Raw genomic sequence first — 13302 nt, 5'->3', positions numbered from 1 at the left:
CAAGCCTATGTGCCTTGCTTTTCTGGATGATGTTACCACAAAAATAAGCAAGTTCATGCAGGTGATCATTTCAGGCAAAGAGTAGTTTTAATCAGCAAGTCTGTGTAAGTGTGGAATGAGAGCTCATTAAATCTCTCACCCAACCAACCTGAAAGGCACTGCAGGCTCTCGGTGGGAGCACCAACATTGGTTTCTCTGCCCTACTCCCCCCGTGCTCTGCAGTCTCTTCTCAACTGCACACCTCACTTCTCACTAATGGCATGATCAATTCAAAACAGGTTTGCCTGCCACTCAGCATCATCATTAGCTGTAGCATGGATTAGAATGAGAGAAGCCTTTTCAGAAACTACAGGAAACCAGCAAGTCAACACCTGGGGAAAAGAGGTGGGACGGAAGAGAAGAGTGAAGGGAGGAAAAGAACAGTTACAATTCCTGCCGCACTGTATTAGTCTCACCTTGCAGGAACAGACAGAGCACCTGTCTTCTTTCAAGGTCCACACTTGTCCATTGCGCTTCAGTCCTCCTTCATGAGGGCAGTCACCAGAGCAGGAGGGCCCAGAGGGACAGAGGCAGTCAAAGCCCCCTGCCAGGTTGATGCAGGCAGAATCATTCCAACAGGTATGGGTTCTTAAGGCACATTCATCAATGTCTGCAATAAAGAAGGCACAGAGCTTTACAATTTAGCCAAGACTGTGATTAGAAAATAGTCATTTACAATAGCATTAATATTACTGAGCATTTACTTTGTGCCAAGCTGTTCACATGCATTATCTCATTTACTCTGCAAAGCAGCTCTGTGTAGGAAAATCTGTTCCTATATTTTGCAAATAATGAAGCTGAGGCTCATAGAAATGAAATAGCATGCCTACAGTCATATAGCTAATAGGTGGCAGGTCTCATACTCAAACCTGCAGCTGTTGGACTCCAATTACTAAATTATCCAGTAGCAGCTCTAATCCAGTTTTAGGATATTCTCGAGAGCTGTACCATCTAGAGGCCATAAATAGTCCTAATTCATTAACAGTGGGGATACACCCTATACAGATCTGGGTCTTTTAGAAAAGGTGTGAATAGATCATCCACTGAGTAGGAATAAGTGGGCAATTAGGGCAACCTTGAACCAATCAGACTCCCCCAGATCCTGGGGCCAAGGGTGAAAGAAGAGGGACTAATTCTTGGTAGTTGCCTTGCCTAATCAAATCCTCTCCATCCTAATGGTCAGAAGCATTTTTGTCCCCAGAAAAAAACATCTTAGAGCTATGGTGCATATAGCACGGATGAGGATGGAAGACACACATATATTTTACGGTTTTTTAATGACAGCTAAATATGGAGGGAAAGCAAAAATCCAGTCAGCTTTCCCAGACATTCAAAGCTTGAGTGACCTTAACATCTCAAACACATAGCTGTCCAGTCCTGGATTGAGCCTCTTCCCAGTGGGCAATCTATTACTTCAAAAGGCAGCCAATTCCATCGGATAACTCTTTTAGAAATGTCTTCCTTAAATGAAATGAAATATATTTTCCTAGAACTCCTACTTATTGGTGCTAGTTCTGAGACCACTCAAGAAAAGTCAACTTGAGTTTTCTTATTTGTGACAATCTTTACACAATTTAAAGATATTGGTCATTTGTTTATCATAGTCTTGTACTCCACTGGTCAATCTAGTGCTATGTCCTTCAAATATCCTTCAGATGATCCTTCTGTGCACAAGGTTTTTTTGAACACTAGGTATTATAAATGTTAACAATGACATTTAAGACATTGTCCTTATGTAGGTGACAAGGAGAAACACTAGAAGGACATATAGATAACTATTGTTAGGCATCTGATCAGGAAGTTTAATCCCTATAGTAAGTTAAAATAAGAACATTATAAATTGGGGTGCTTGGGTGGCTCAGTTGGTTAAGCGTCCAACTTAGGCTCAGGTCATGATCTCACGGTTTGTGAGTTTAAGTCCCGTATTGGGGTTTCTGCTGTCATTTCAGAGCCCACCTCAAATCCTCTGTTCCCTAATCTCTGCCCCAGAGATTTTTGTTTAAACAAACGTAAAAAAAAAAAAAAAAAAAAAAAAAAAGAACAGTATGAATTAACTTACTCTACTTCCTAAATTTCATGTTAAATATGTATAGGTTGTGGGCATTTGGTTAAGGTTTATGAGCTAAATTAAAGAAAAAATAATTCTAAGTGGCATTTTCTCCTAAAGTACTCAAAGCAACAGTGCTTAAAGGCATAATATATATTTACTGTTAGTGCTTTATACTTATATAGTGTGTCAAAGTTTTTTGAAGCTTTTCCAGGAGTTATGCCATATAATTGCAAGACGGAAATACTTTCGTTTTACAAAATAAGAAACTAAGGCACAGAGATGAATAAGTGGTCACACACCTAGTACCACGTTGAAGCAAAGGTGGTATCCTGGGCCTTCTAACACATGCTCTAGAGTTCTTTTCTGAACCAACTCAAGGTCTAAAGTCATCTTTCAGAATACTAGAATGTTCTGTGGTTTTATCTACTTTCAACTATTAACCCTCTAGATATTGCAACCCACTTCCAAGCATAAGATCTTATATGGATCCTCTTTAGTATCCTTAGTTGAAATTCTGAGAATTACATAATTACTCAAAGTTTTCTATAATTTTGCAACTACTGTGACTTAAAAATAATGAGAAATAAATGACCTATCTTCTATTACTGACTGCATGCACTGTTGGAAAATTTGGCTTCACAGTAAAGGTACAAAGTAGAAAATGTTACGGAGTTCAAATACTTTATTCCAAGATTTATTTTTGTCTTTGTCTCGTTAAATGTAGTCTCAGTCAAGACATTTAGTTAATGAACAACGATTCCTCTTTTTGTTGTTGTTGTTAAGTTTATTTATTTATTTTGAGACAGACAAGCACACAAGCAGGGGAGGGGCAGAGAGAGAGGGGGTTGGAGGATATGAAGCAGGCTCTGCATTGACAGCAGAGAGCTCGATGAGGGGTTGGAATTCACAAACCATGAGATCATGACCTGAGCCAGTCAGAAACTTAACCGACTGAGCCACCCAGGCACCCCATGATTCCTCCTTTAAAAACTGTGGAAATGAATCCAAATTATAATACCCAGATTCCCAGTCAACTACAATCTGACCTCAGTTATGTCTTTACTGTTCCATTGTGTCCATGCTATTCTCCACACATTTGACCATATGGTGCTCCTACCTGGAAACCTTTCTTGTCTCCCAAGTCTTCTTCTTCTAACTCTTCTCAATTAAGGGTGGCATTGGATGTGGGAGTCAGGCAACCCATGTTTGAAAACAAGTTCTCAATTTAATTGAGTGCTTACTACATAAAAGGCATTTTACGTATCACTGTATGTCCTTGGTCACATTATTTAGCCTCTCTGACACTTATTTATCCCCTGTTTAAAACCATACCCAATGAATTTCTGGTCTTTTAAAAATTGTAGATAACATAAGAATTCACATATTTCTTAATGTAAAGAATGTGGATATTTAAGACAAAGTTCAAGCCCTACCTCCTCAATTAAGCATCTCCCAATATTATTGCCAATTCATAGTAATCAGTCACTTCCTTAAACTCCCACTGCAGTGACAACGTTGGTGGTAGATCCTATCTTGGAACAATACTAAACTGATATGTTTGCATTATCCTCACTCCTTGGCTTTTGCTCAAAGTGGCAATGAAAATATTTGGTCTTACTCTTCTCTAATCACATATACAATCTAGTTTGGATGTCTGGGAGATACAGATAGAGAGTAACTTGATAGATAACACATGGAATCATAAAAAATAATATTCAGATTTCTCTGAACTCTGTGTTAACTCAAATCTTCACACCAGTCCCTGACTACTACATTAGCCTCCTATCTGGTCTCCCTGACTCCAGCGACTTCTCACTCTAATCCAGTGATTTTCAATTGTGGGCTCAGTAGACACATTTGAGGAGCTCTTAACAAGTACTGGTGCCTGGGCTCACCGCCACTAGAGACTGATTTAATTGGTGTATAAAGTAGGATCCAGATATTGGGGCTCTGTTCAGTCAGATGAGAATGACTGCTCTAAATACCTTCCTCAAGGGACTGGTGTTCTAAAAAGCAAATTTGTCCATATCACGCCCCTGCTTACCACCTCTCAGTCATCCTCTGATGTCTATAATAGATGATATAAGCTCCCAGCATATAAGCCTTGATCTAACATTCCAGTTGTTAGCTTCTGTCTCTTCCCCTTTTTGTCCAAAAGCAATGGGTTATCCATAAAGAGTCCATGTTGTTTCCTCTATGCCTTTTCTCATTATGGGAGTACTCTCCCTCTCCCTTCTCTCCTTCCTCTTAGTCTGCATGGAATGGGTTGGTGTATAAATTAATTTACAAAGTAAGCAGTTCCCTTCCTATAATATCTTCATTCCTATGTCATGTTCAAAATCAAGATCAAGCATCACCATTCTTCATTCTGTGAAACAGTCACTATTGACTCTGTACTCTATATACAATGCTATCCTTGCATTTAGCTCTTACACACTTAATATATCCATCTCCATAGATAGATAGTGAGCTCACTGAGAACAAGGACTAAATCTTTTTTCCTTATTCTCTTCTCAGTGCCAAGTACTACAGAAAGCACTGTGGTTGTACAATGTTTTCACTTAACTTACTTAATCCGGGAAGTTTATAGACCATTACTATTATAAAGCCGATTTTACTAAAATTTGGTCTCTTGGGTGTTCAGAAAGCAGAAGACAGAACCACAACCTTCCTCTTCAGGGAACACATTTTATTGTTAAGTTTTCATCTGGGGAAGCCTATAAGTCTGGTTTATAGTATAATAAATATGGCAAAATAGTAACCACACTGAAACAGGAAGGCAACCTTCCCTCCTCCCTCCCCACTCCAGTTTCCTGTCAAATGCATGAGGACAAGGACAGAGGAAGGCCCATTAACAAAGCACTTCAGAAAATGTCTGGAAGAGTAATTTCAAGATTCCAACCAGTAGCTGCAAAAGAATCTTTAACTTAAGGTCTTCTCTGAAATCCTCTCTAAATTGGCAATTAATGGCCAACTATAACACGCTTTTCTAACATTTAATTATTTTTTTCATTTACAAAGTTGTAAGCATATTGGCAGTGTTTCTCTCTCAATTAAGAAACCTGAGCATAAAGATGAACACACCTAGTGTGCGCAAAAAAAAAACCTGGATTTGCTTTTGCTGCTCCAAAATGAAAGGATTTTGCAGTTGAATATAGGACCATATTGTCTACAAAGTTCCATGTAATTGCTTTACTTATGACACAGAAATCTAATTCAGCTTCCATGCAGTTTAACAGATTTATGGAAAGCCAGATGTTAGCAATTATGGAAACCAACATCATTCATATTCTTGGTAATACAGACCTGTTTGCTCTGCACAAAGCCAACTTAATCTATTATACATATCCCAAGGCATCCAAAGGGAGGAGGCACCCTATTTACATATTGCAACTGTTGTTCTCTGCTGAGCAAACACAAAGACATTCACCCATGATACTTACCAAAATCATCCAATGACAAAGAGGCAATGAAACAAAAATCAGGCAAAATATTCCATACTCAAATCTATAATCATTAAAGTGTACTTGTTTTTTCTTATTGTAAGTAATGGCTTTTTGTGATTTCCTTGTGTTTCTCCTTGTAAATTCATTATTTAAATGTTCCATGCTCAGATGAGAATTTCCTCAATAAAATTCTATGGCTAAGCTTACATTAGAACTAATTCTCTTGCATTGACATTTTCACAATTTCTGAAAGCTGTTATTATTATACTCAATTTTGCTGTTAAAAAAAGTCTGGTTGTGCCTAGTCAATCTGCTTTGTTCTTTAATTTGAGGTTCTTAGGTTATTTGGGCATGTAAGAAAACACAATGCAGAAATGTTTATATCAGCAGCAATCAAACCAATCCCAACCTAGCCTCGAACAGTTTCCCTACCCTTCGAGAAAAATGGCTCTGCAGAAATTTTAATAGCATAACAACTGTAATGGTACCTGCCTCGGGAGCTAAAAGTTCTGCAGGTTGATTTCAGAGATCAAGAGAAACATTTTTGTCAGGGGTTTGGTAGCAGGTCAATTTTTTCATTATCCCATATTCCACTTTCTTGAATAACTTTCATATCCCATCTAGTCTTCCTTTCAAACTCAAAACAGGTGATGTGTCAGAAAACAAAATTTAACCTGGGGTTTGAATATCCAGCTGTGTGTGTTCTGACTTGGAAATCATTACCAGACATTAATAGCTTGGAAATGAGAACAGAGCTTGGGGGTTTATTAATGATAGACCAGATAGAGTGCAGCTGCCTCTCCCATAGCTAAAGTAACATTGCCTCTTTTACAGTGGCAGTGAGAAAATGAGAGGGAAAAATATACACACTGCGCATCAGCAAAATTAAGTGGAAAACAAACAAACAAACAAACAAAAAACAAAACAGGAAATCCAAGGTCTGAAGTGGCTTACAAAATACAAAGCTAATGAAATTTTAACCTGCACAGAAAGTTTCAGGTCCCAAACTAGAACACAGACTATTAAAGATGGGGTTGATACACATTGGAACCATCAGAAGCGCTCCATCAGCATGAAGAGGGATTAAACTCATGTCAGTTTAATGAAACATGAGGTGTTCAGCCTGAAAAGGTAAAGACTAAAAGAAAAGTAAGCTACAGCTTGGTCTCTTTGAGATGCTGTTATGTACCTCTTGGGAAGAAGTTCCAACGTCCCTCCAGTGTTAACTCCTCTTTGTTCCAGCCTCCTCCAGGAAGAAACCCTTTCCTACAGTGTGTCTCTTACCATCAGTGTGTAATTCTGTTACTCTCCAATGAGTCTTCCCTTTTTCCTTTAACTGAGCAGACCCTCTCTTTAAGCAAAGGAAAAAGAAAAACACCTTGTTTGGGCTCACCCTTTCCTAAGCCATTCCCTAGATCCAGGTCTTTTTTTCCTCAGTGTCCACCACTAGCAACTACCTCCATTTACACATCTTCACCCTCTCCTAAATGTTTGCAAGCTTCCATATGACCCTCTCTATGGAGCCTAAATCCTGAAGTTTCTCACAACTCTTAGTTTGCAAAATCATCACCCTTTAATAAATTATAATATTTGTTATATTATAACAACTCAAAATTATGGAAAGAGCCTAAATGTCCTTCAACTGATGAATGGATAAAGAAATTGTTGTTTATATACACAATGGAATACTAGGCAATGAGAAAGAATGAAATATGGCCTTTTGTAGCAACTTGGATGGAGCTGGAGAGTGTTATGCTAAGTGAAATAAGCCATACAGAGAAAGATACCATCTGTTTTCACTCTTATGTGGATCCTGAGAAACTTAACAGAAGACCATGGGGGAGGGGAAGGAAAAAAAAAAGTTGGAGAGGGAGGGAGCCAAACCATAAAAGACTCTTAAAAACTGAGAACAATCTGAGGGTTGATGGGGGGTGGGAGGGAGGGGGAAGTGGGTGATGGGCATTGAGGAGGGCATCTGTTGGGATGATTACTGGGTGTTGTATGGAAACCAATTTGACAATAAATTTCATATTAAAAAAATTAAAAAAATGAAAAAAAAGTTACAATAGTTATTATTTCAGTCTAAATGCTCTCTTCTTGACCCTTGTGGGGTATGACAGTGCCCTGTTCATCTTCTTACCTCTTTATTCCTCCAATCACTAATCACCAATCATTAATTTACTAACTACAAATATATTTATTGAGCATCTACTCTTTCCTAGACATAGTGCTAGGGACCGGGGATAAAATAGGCAAATACAGATATGGTCCAACAAGTAAGGACCCTGTGTGGAGATGTCTCCAATTTTTCTAAGGTTCCATCTCTGGTTGTTGCTTTCTTCCCCCTCAGAGGAAGCAGCATAACATACCAACGAAAAGCCTAAGTTTTGGAATCCAGCAGCTTTAGGTGCCAGTTAATGTGACCAGTTGTCCCAGTTGGTCTAGGACTGAGGGAGTCCCTGAGATAGGTGACTTTCAGTGCTAAACCTAGGAAAGTTCTAGGCAAATGGAGACAAATGAGTCACCTGCACCTTAGTCCCATCCCTGCAACTGTAGTAGATTTACCTAACATTTCTGAACCTTGGTCCTATCATTTGAAAAGTGTGGATAAAAAAATACCTCCAGGGATAATCTGATAATTTGAGTAAGCATATAAGACAATGCTTATCATGTAGTAATTTCTCAAAAATGATTAGCTGCTATTATCATTGTTCTTGTTCATACTATGTCTGTATTTTTCCTCTTTCATAGCATTAATTTCATCTCATGAATTCCCTTGGCCCATCTTTTCAGGATATACTCAGATCCTTACCACCAGTCCTGAGCTCTTTATAAGCTGACACCTTCATCTGTTCACTGAGGATTTCCTCTTGAATTCTAAATTCTCACACAAATTCTCATGGATTTGATCAGTACGTTGGCCAGCCAAAGCCAGAAATGCTAACACTCTAAGCTCTCCCTGAACCCTGATCAGTAAATCTGGTGTTAATATTGACTATTATTTTTTTAATTTTTTTTTAAGTTTATTTATTTTTGAGACAGAGAGAGACAGAGCATGAACTGGGGAGGGTCAGAGAGAGAGGGAGACACAGAATCGGAAGAGGCTCCAGGCTCTGAGCCATCAGCCCAGAGCCCGACGCGGGGCTCGAACTCATGGAACGCGAGATCGTGACCTGAGCTGAAGTCGGATGCCTAAACCGACTGAGCCACCCAGGCGCCCCTCAGTGACTATTATTAAAAGGATATAGTTTTTTTTTTTGACACTTGATGAAGGTGGCTTGGTCACAGACCACATTTATAGGCTGTGCAAATTTGGGTGTTCTAATGCAGATGGAGAAAACAATTCATTCTAGGTTAGAAAACAAGAGTAGCAAAAAAGCAGAATAGCTTCCTAAATTAACCAAGTTGGTTTATGTTCTGCCATGAATAACTCATGCTTCTTTACTTAGTGATTAAATGTGTTCAAAATCAATACGATTCTGACCAGTGGCGAAAATAAAAAATCTATAAATATTGAAATACTTGCTATCCAAAGAGAATTTTACTGCATACAGAGGCTACAGTGCTGATGCCAGCAACCCTAGATTTCTGTTTTTATATATCTGCTTATAGGTTAGAGGGTGGATTATGTTCTAGCGGCCTCTGCATCCCTGAGTGGAACAGTTATGTTTTACAAGTTGCTAAATGCCTAACACTGGGCCATACATGTTCTATTGTTATATTCATTTTATCGTGTAACAAAATTTCACCCTCAACTGAAAAAAATTACCCTCTTCCACTTTAATTTTATATCTCCTTTATGTTACCTTGTATGCAGAGCTGTGTTTTCTATCTTCCTTATTCATTCAGAAGGCAAATTCTGGTCTTATGTATCTTTGTGTTTCCCACAGCATCTTTATAGGGTCTGTTTCTTACTAAGAAATGCATAAACGTGTTAAATTTGAATCTGGTTGAGCTGTGATTTAAAAAAAAACCCTTGTCCTTCAGGGACCTCCGTTTTCTCTTTGGTAAAGTATAGGAGTTGTAGAAGGTATTTTCTGAGATCTTGTCCATTTCCAGATGGTATGATTACTTTTTCCTTTGTAGGACTGAGCCTCTAATTCCAGTGTTAGAATATGAGTGGTAATAGATGGAGAACAGGAAAGAGGAGAATGGAAGAACCCAGCTTCAGGAGGACAAAGAGATTTTTTAGAATTAAACAGTTTGCTTAGACAGTCAATATTTATTGAAACACCTGTCTCTCTTAATGAGTGTTTACAAGCAGGTGCCAAAGAGGGAAAGTAATGAAGAGAGAAACATGGTTTTTCTGTCTGCATTGAAGCCTTGGACAATGTAATCCTTGGGGACAAATACACATGGGGAATCCAGGTGGGGTGAAACCGAAACTATTTTGACAAATCATTCTTTCAAACAAATTGTCAGATGAGAAAGAATTTCTTCTGTCTTCTGTGCCAAGGGAAGATTTTAGGCACAGACAGGTTACAAAATAATTTCATTTACTACCAGAAACATCCTACAATTTACATAGAATTCAAAGGTCAAAAAAAAAAAAAGAAAGAAAGAAAACAAAAAAAAAGAAAAACACCCACCTGGGTGGCTCAGTCAGTTGACCGTCTGACTCTTGATTTTGGCTCAGGTCATGATCTCACAGTTCGTGAGTTTGAGCCCTATGTTGGGCTCTGAACTGACAGCACAGATCTGCTTGGGATTCTCTCTCTTCCTCTCTCTCTTCCCCTCCCTAAAGTCACTCTCTCACTCTCAAAAATAAATAAACAAACAAACATTATAAAAACCAAACATTGTCAATGGTACAATTCTAAAACCAGATCTCAGTCTAAAGAACAAGAGGGTCAGATTACAGCACCTAAGAATTTAGAACCTTCTATGCCTATTATTTATTGTCTCCTTCTACCACTCTGTTTATTTTGATCCCTAACCTCTAGGAAGTTGTCAAGTTCTTCCAAAAACTCTTTTCCACTAGAAGGAGAGTTAGGACACTGATGAAGGATAACAATTTGGACAACTGTGCTAAGAAGGCCAGTATCTACTGAGAGAACCAACAAGCTAAAAATAAACCTTAATGTCATCTCATGGTGTGTTTTCTTGGATGATCTCTTTTTTTGGATCTTCTTCTCTTCATATTGCTTCTCCTAATTAACTGAATTAGTGAAAACAGATTTAGGGCTGCCTTCTATTTTGAAGGGACATTCTCTGGAAGGATCTAGAAGGCATTTGGTGGAGTCAAGGGAAAATGAAACAAGGAGTAAAAGATTTCAGCCCACTCTGCTCTATGCTTTTAGGCGACAAGTTCTGTTTATTGTGATTTTTTTTTCTGTGTTTTTTACCCTAAGGGAGGTAAAACTATAAAGACCAAAATTATGTTGGTTTCCAAGGAAAAGCAAAGGAGGCCACTAACATAGATTCTCTCTTTGAGCAAACTCTCATCAGGCTCCTCTGAGCCCTCCTCTTGACTGGGCCTCAACCTTGGCCTATAAACACAGCAGACTCTCAGCACAAATTATTTTGTCCACCACATCCCTCCATGTTAAAACGTTTGAACAGGGGCGCCTGGGTGGCGCAGTCGGTTAAGCGTCCGACTTCAGCCAGGTCACGATCTCGCGGTCCGTGAGTTCGAGCCCCGCGTCAGGCTCTGGGCTGATGGCTCAGAGCCTGGAGCCTGTTTCCGATTCTGTGTCTCCCTCTCTCTCTGCCCCTCCCCCATTCATGCTCTGTCTCTCTCTGTCCCCCAAAAAATAAATAAACGTTGAAAAAAAAAATTTAAAACGTTTGAACAAAGAGTAGCATAACTTTTACATTCAAGAGTGGATCATTAAGATCACGGCTCAACCCCCCCTTAGGTTCCTGCATGGGAAGGCTCACAGCTGCCCAGAAAGCTCCCTATTTATTTCAGCCAACACCTGTACATAGTATGGCACCTGTGTCCAGTCTCTGTGGAAGATTAGGAGCATAACTTCAACAAGAACTGGTTAATAAACCCAGATGGGATTCACCTGGACCAATGGCCTTTCCTGCTTTCTGTAAATTTCCCCTTCTCCTGGCTCTACTCAAGCCCCCACTATTCTCCCCACCCCAACTCCTTCAATCTCCTTTTAAAAAGCCCAGGGGGCGCCTGGGTGGCGCAGTCGGTTAAGCGTCCGACTTCAGCCAGGTCACGATCTCACGGTCCGTGGGTTCGAGCCCCGCGTCGGGCTCTGGGCTGATGGCCCAGAGCCTGGAGCCTGTTTCCGATTCTGTGTCTCCCTCTCTCTCTGCCCCTCCCCCGTTCATGCTCTGTCTCGCTCTGTCCCAAAAAAAAAAAAAAAAAAAAAAAACGTTGAAAAAAAAATAAAAAGCCCAGTAACCTTGCACAAATCCAAGTTGAGTTCAATTCATGCTGGACCTTCTTCCGTGCTGTAATAATTGTTATTGACTAAAATCTGTCCTTACCACTCAGTAAAGAAAGTATAAAGTTTTCTTTATACTTGACACCACTCAAGCTGCTAGAGGATAAACAAAATGAATTGTTGCAGTTCCTCTGTGGTCCAGCTCAGCTCCTCAGAGTAAGTAGCAATTAGGGACCAATGTCCTCATTCATAACAGAAATGATTTCTAAGTCCCTTTATTAATTTAGTTATTCAACAACTATTTATTGAGCACATAGGATAGGCCAGTAATTGTTCTAGGCATTGGGAATACCACAGCAAATAAAATAGAATTCTTGCTCCTGGGAATGTTAAATTTTAACAGGGTGAGGCAGATAATCTCTTCTGTGTATCTGACTCAGGGACCTGCAGAAGCTTTGGTGTCCCTGCCATCCCCAGGTACTTTTATTGCATCATTATTAACACATCTTTGTGAAACAAAGATTTGTATCATTTTATTGTGTATAATGATAATTTACAATACTTATACCCATATTCTTCAAAGTTTCAAAATCCTTTAAAATTCATGATTTAGTTCTTTAAAAAAAAAAAAAAACACGTAGAATGTTAGCCTTACCATCATCTCTACTCAAAAGATAATTGAACTGAGGGTCAAATAATCATTGCTTCTCAAATGTTTCTACCAAATTTACCTCTATGGCAGAACGGAACGACCACCCATTTCTCAGAATCCTGGACATACACAAAGGGGAAACAGTGAGTCTGAAATTATTTGAAGCTTAATGTTTTCTATTAGAAACTATTTTTGTCTGCCCCTCTATATTCAGCCTGTTTTGATAGATCCTTTTTTTCTCAAACCACTGAGTAGAATAAGATTCCTCTTTTAGATTGATGTATCTTCTCATGTAGCAGCATGCTTTCAGTGACAATTGTACCCCAGTATAAGAACCACAGCAGAAGGCAACACATGGTCAAGTAACAACATGCATAGGGCCATATGGCCAGTAAGTTCCTGAGTCAGGATGCAAATACAGGCATCTTGACTTTAGGTCAGGCTTGTCATCATGTGGTAGGGTCTCCTCCCTAAGAAAAGAAAAGGGATAAAAAAAGCCAAAACCCTCAAGGCAACCTGGCTACACGCGTATGTGACATCTCTTACGACCTTGTAACATGAGACCATTTAATCAGACTGCAGGCTTGTGTGTTACCATATATGGGAGACAAAGAAGTAGAAAAAATATAAAAAACTACACCACGTGGTATTCAGGGGTTCAGTTTTTCGGGTACAAACCTAACAGCCATGTTGGCACGAATAAAGTTGCTTCCTGGAAAGAGAAGCTTCGGTGTCACAATTCTCTGTGTGAGAATCCTGCTACAATCATAC

General features: G+C 39.2%; 1 protein-coding gene across 1 annotated transcript in view; it reads right to left on the bottom strand.

Moving 5' to 3' along the window:
- NELL1 (neural EGFL like 1) overlaps positions 1–13302 on the bottom strand; it is a 900960-nt gene that overhangs the window by 20135 nt on the left and 867523 nt on the right. Inside the window, exon 17 of the mRNA XM_030333128.2 lies at positions 456–649. Within this exon, the coding sequence (XP_030188988.1) occupies positions 456–649 (194 nt within the window). The remainder of the gene's footprint in view (positions 1–455; positions 650–13302) is intronic.

This window comes from Lynx canadensis, chromosome D1, assembly GCF_007474595.2.
Source record: "Lynx canadensis isolate LIC74 chromosome D1, mLynCan4.pri.v2, whole genome shotgun sequence".
In the NCBI taxonomy this organism is placed as follows: domain Eukaryota; kingdom Metazoa; phylum Chordata; class Mammalia; order Carnivora; family Felidae; genus Lynx; species Lynx canadensis.
This window is presented reverse-complemented; position numbering and strand designations above follow the sequence as displayed.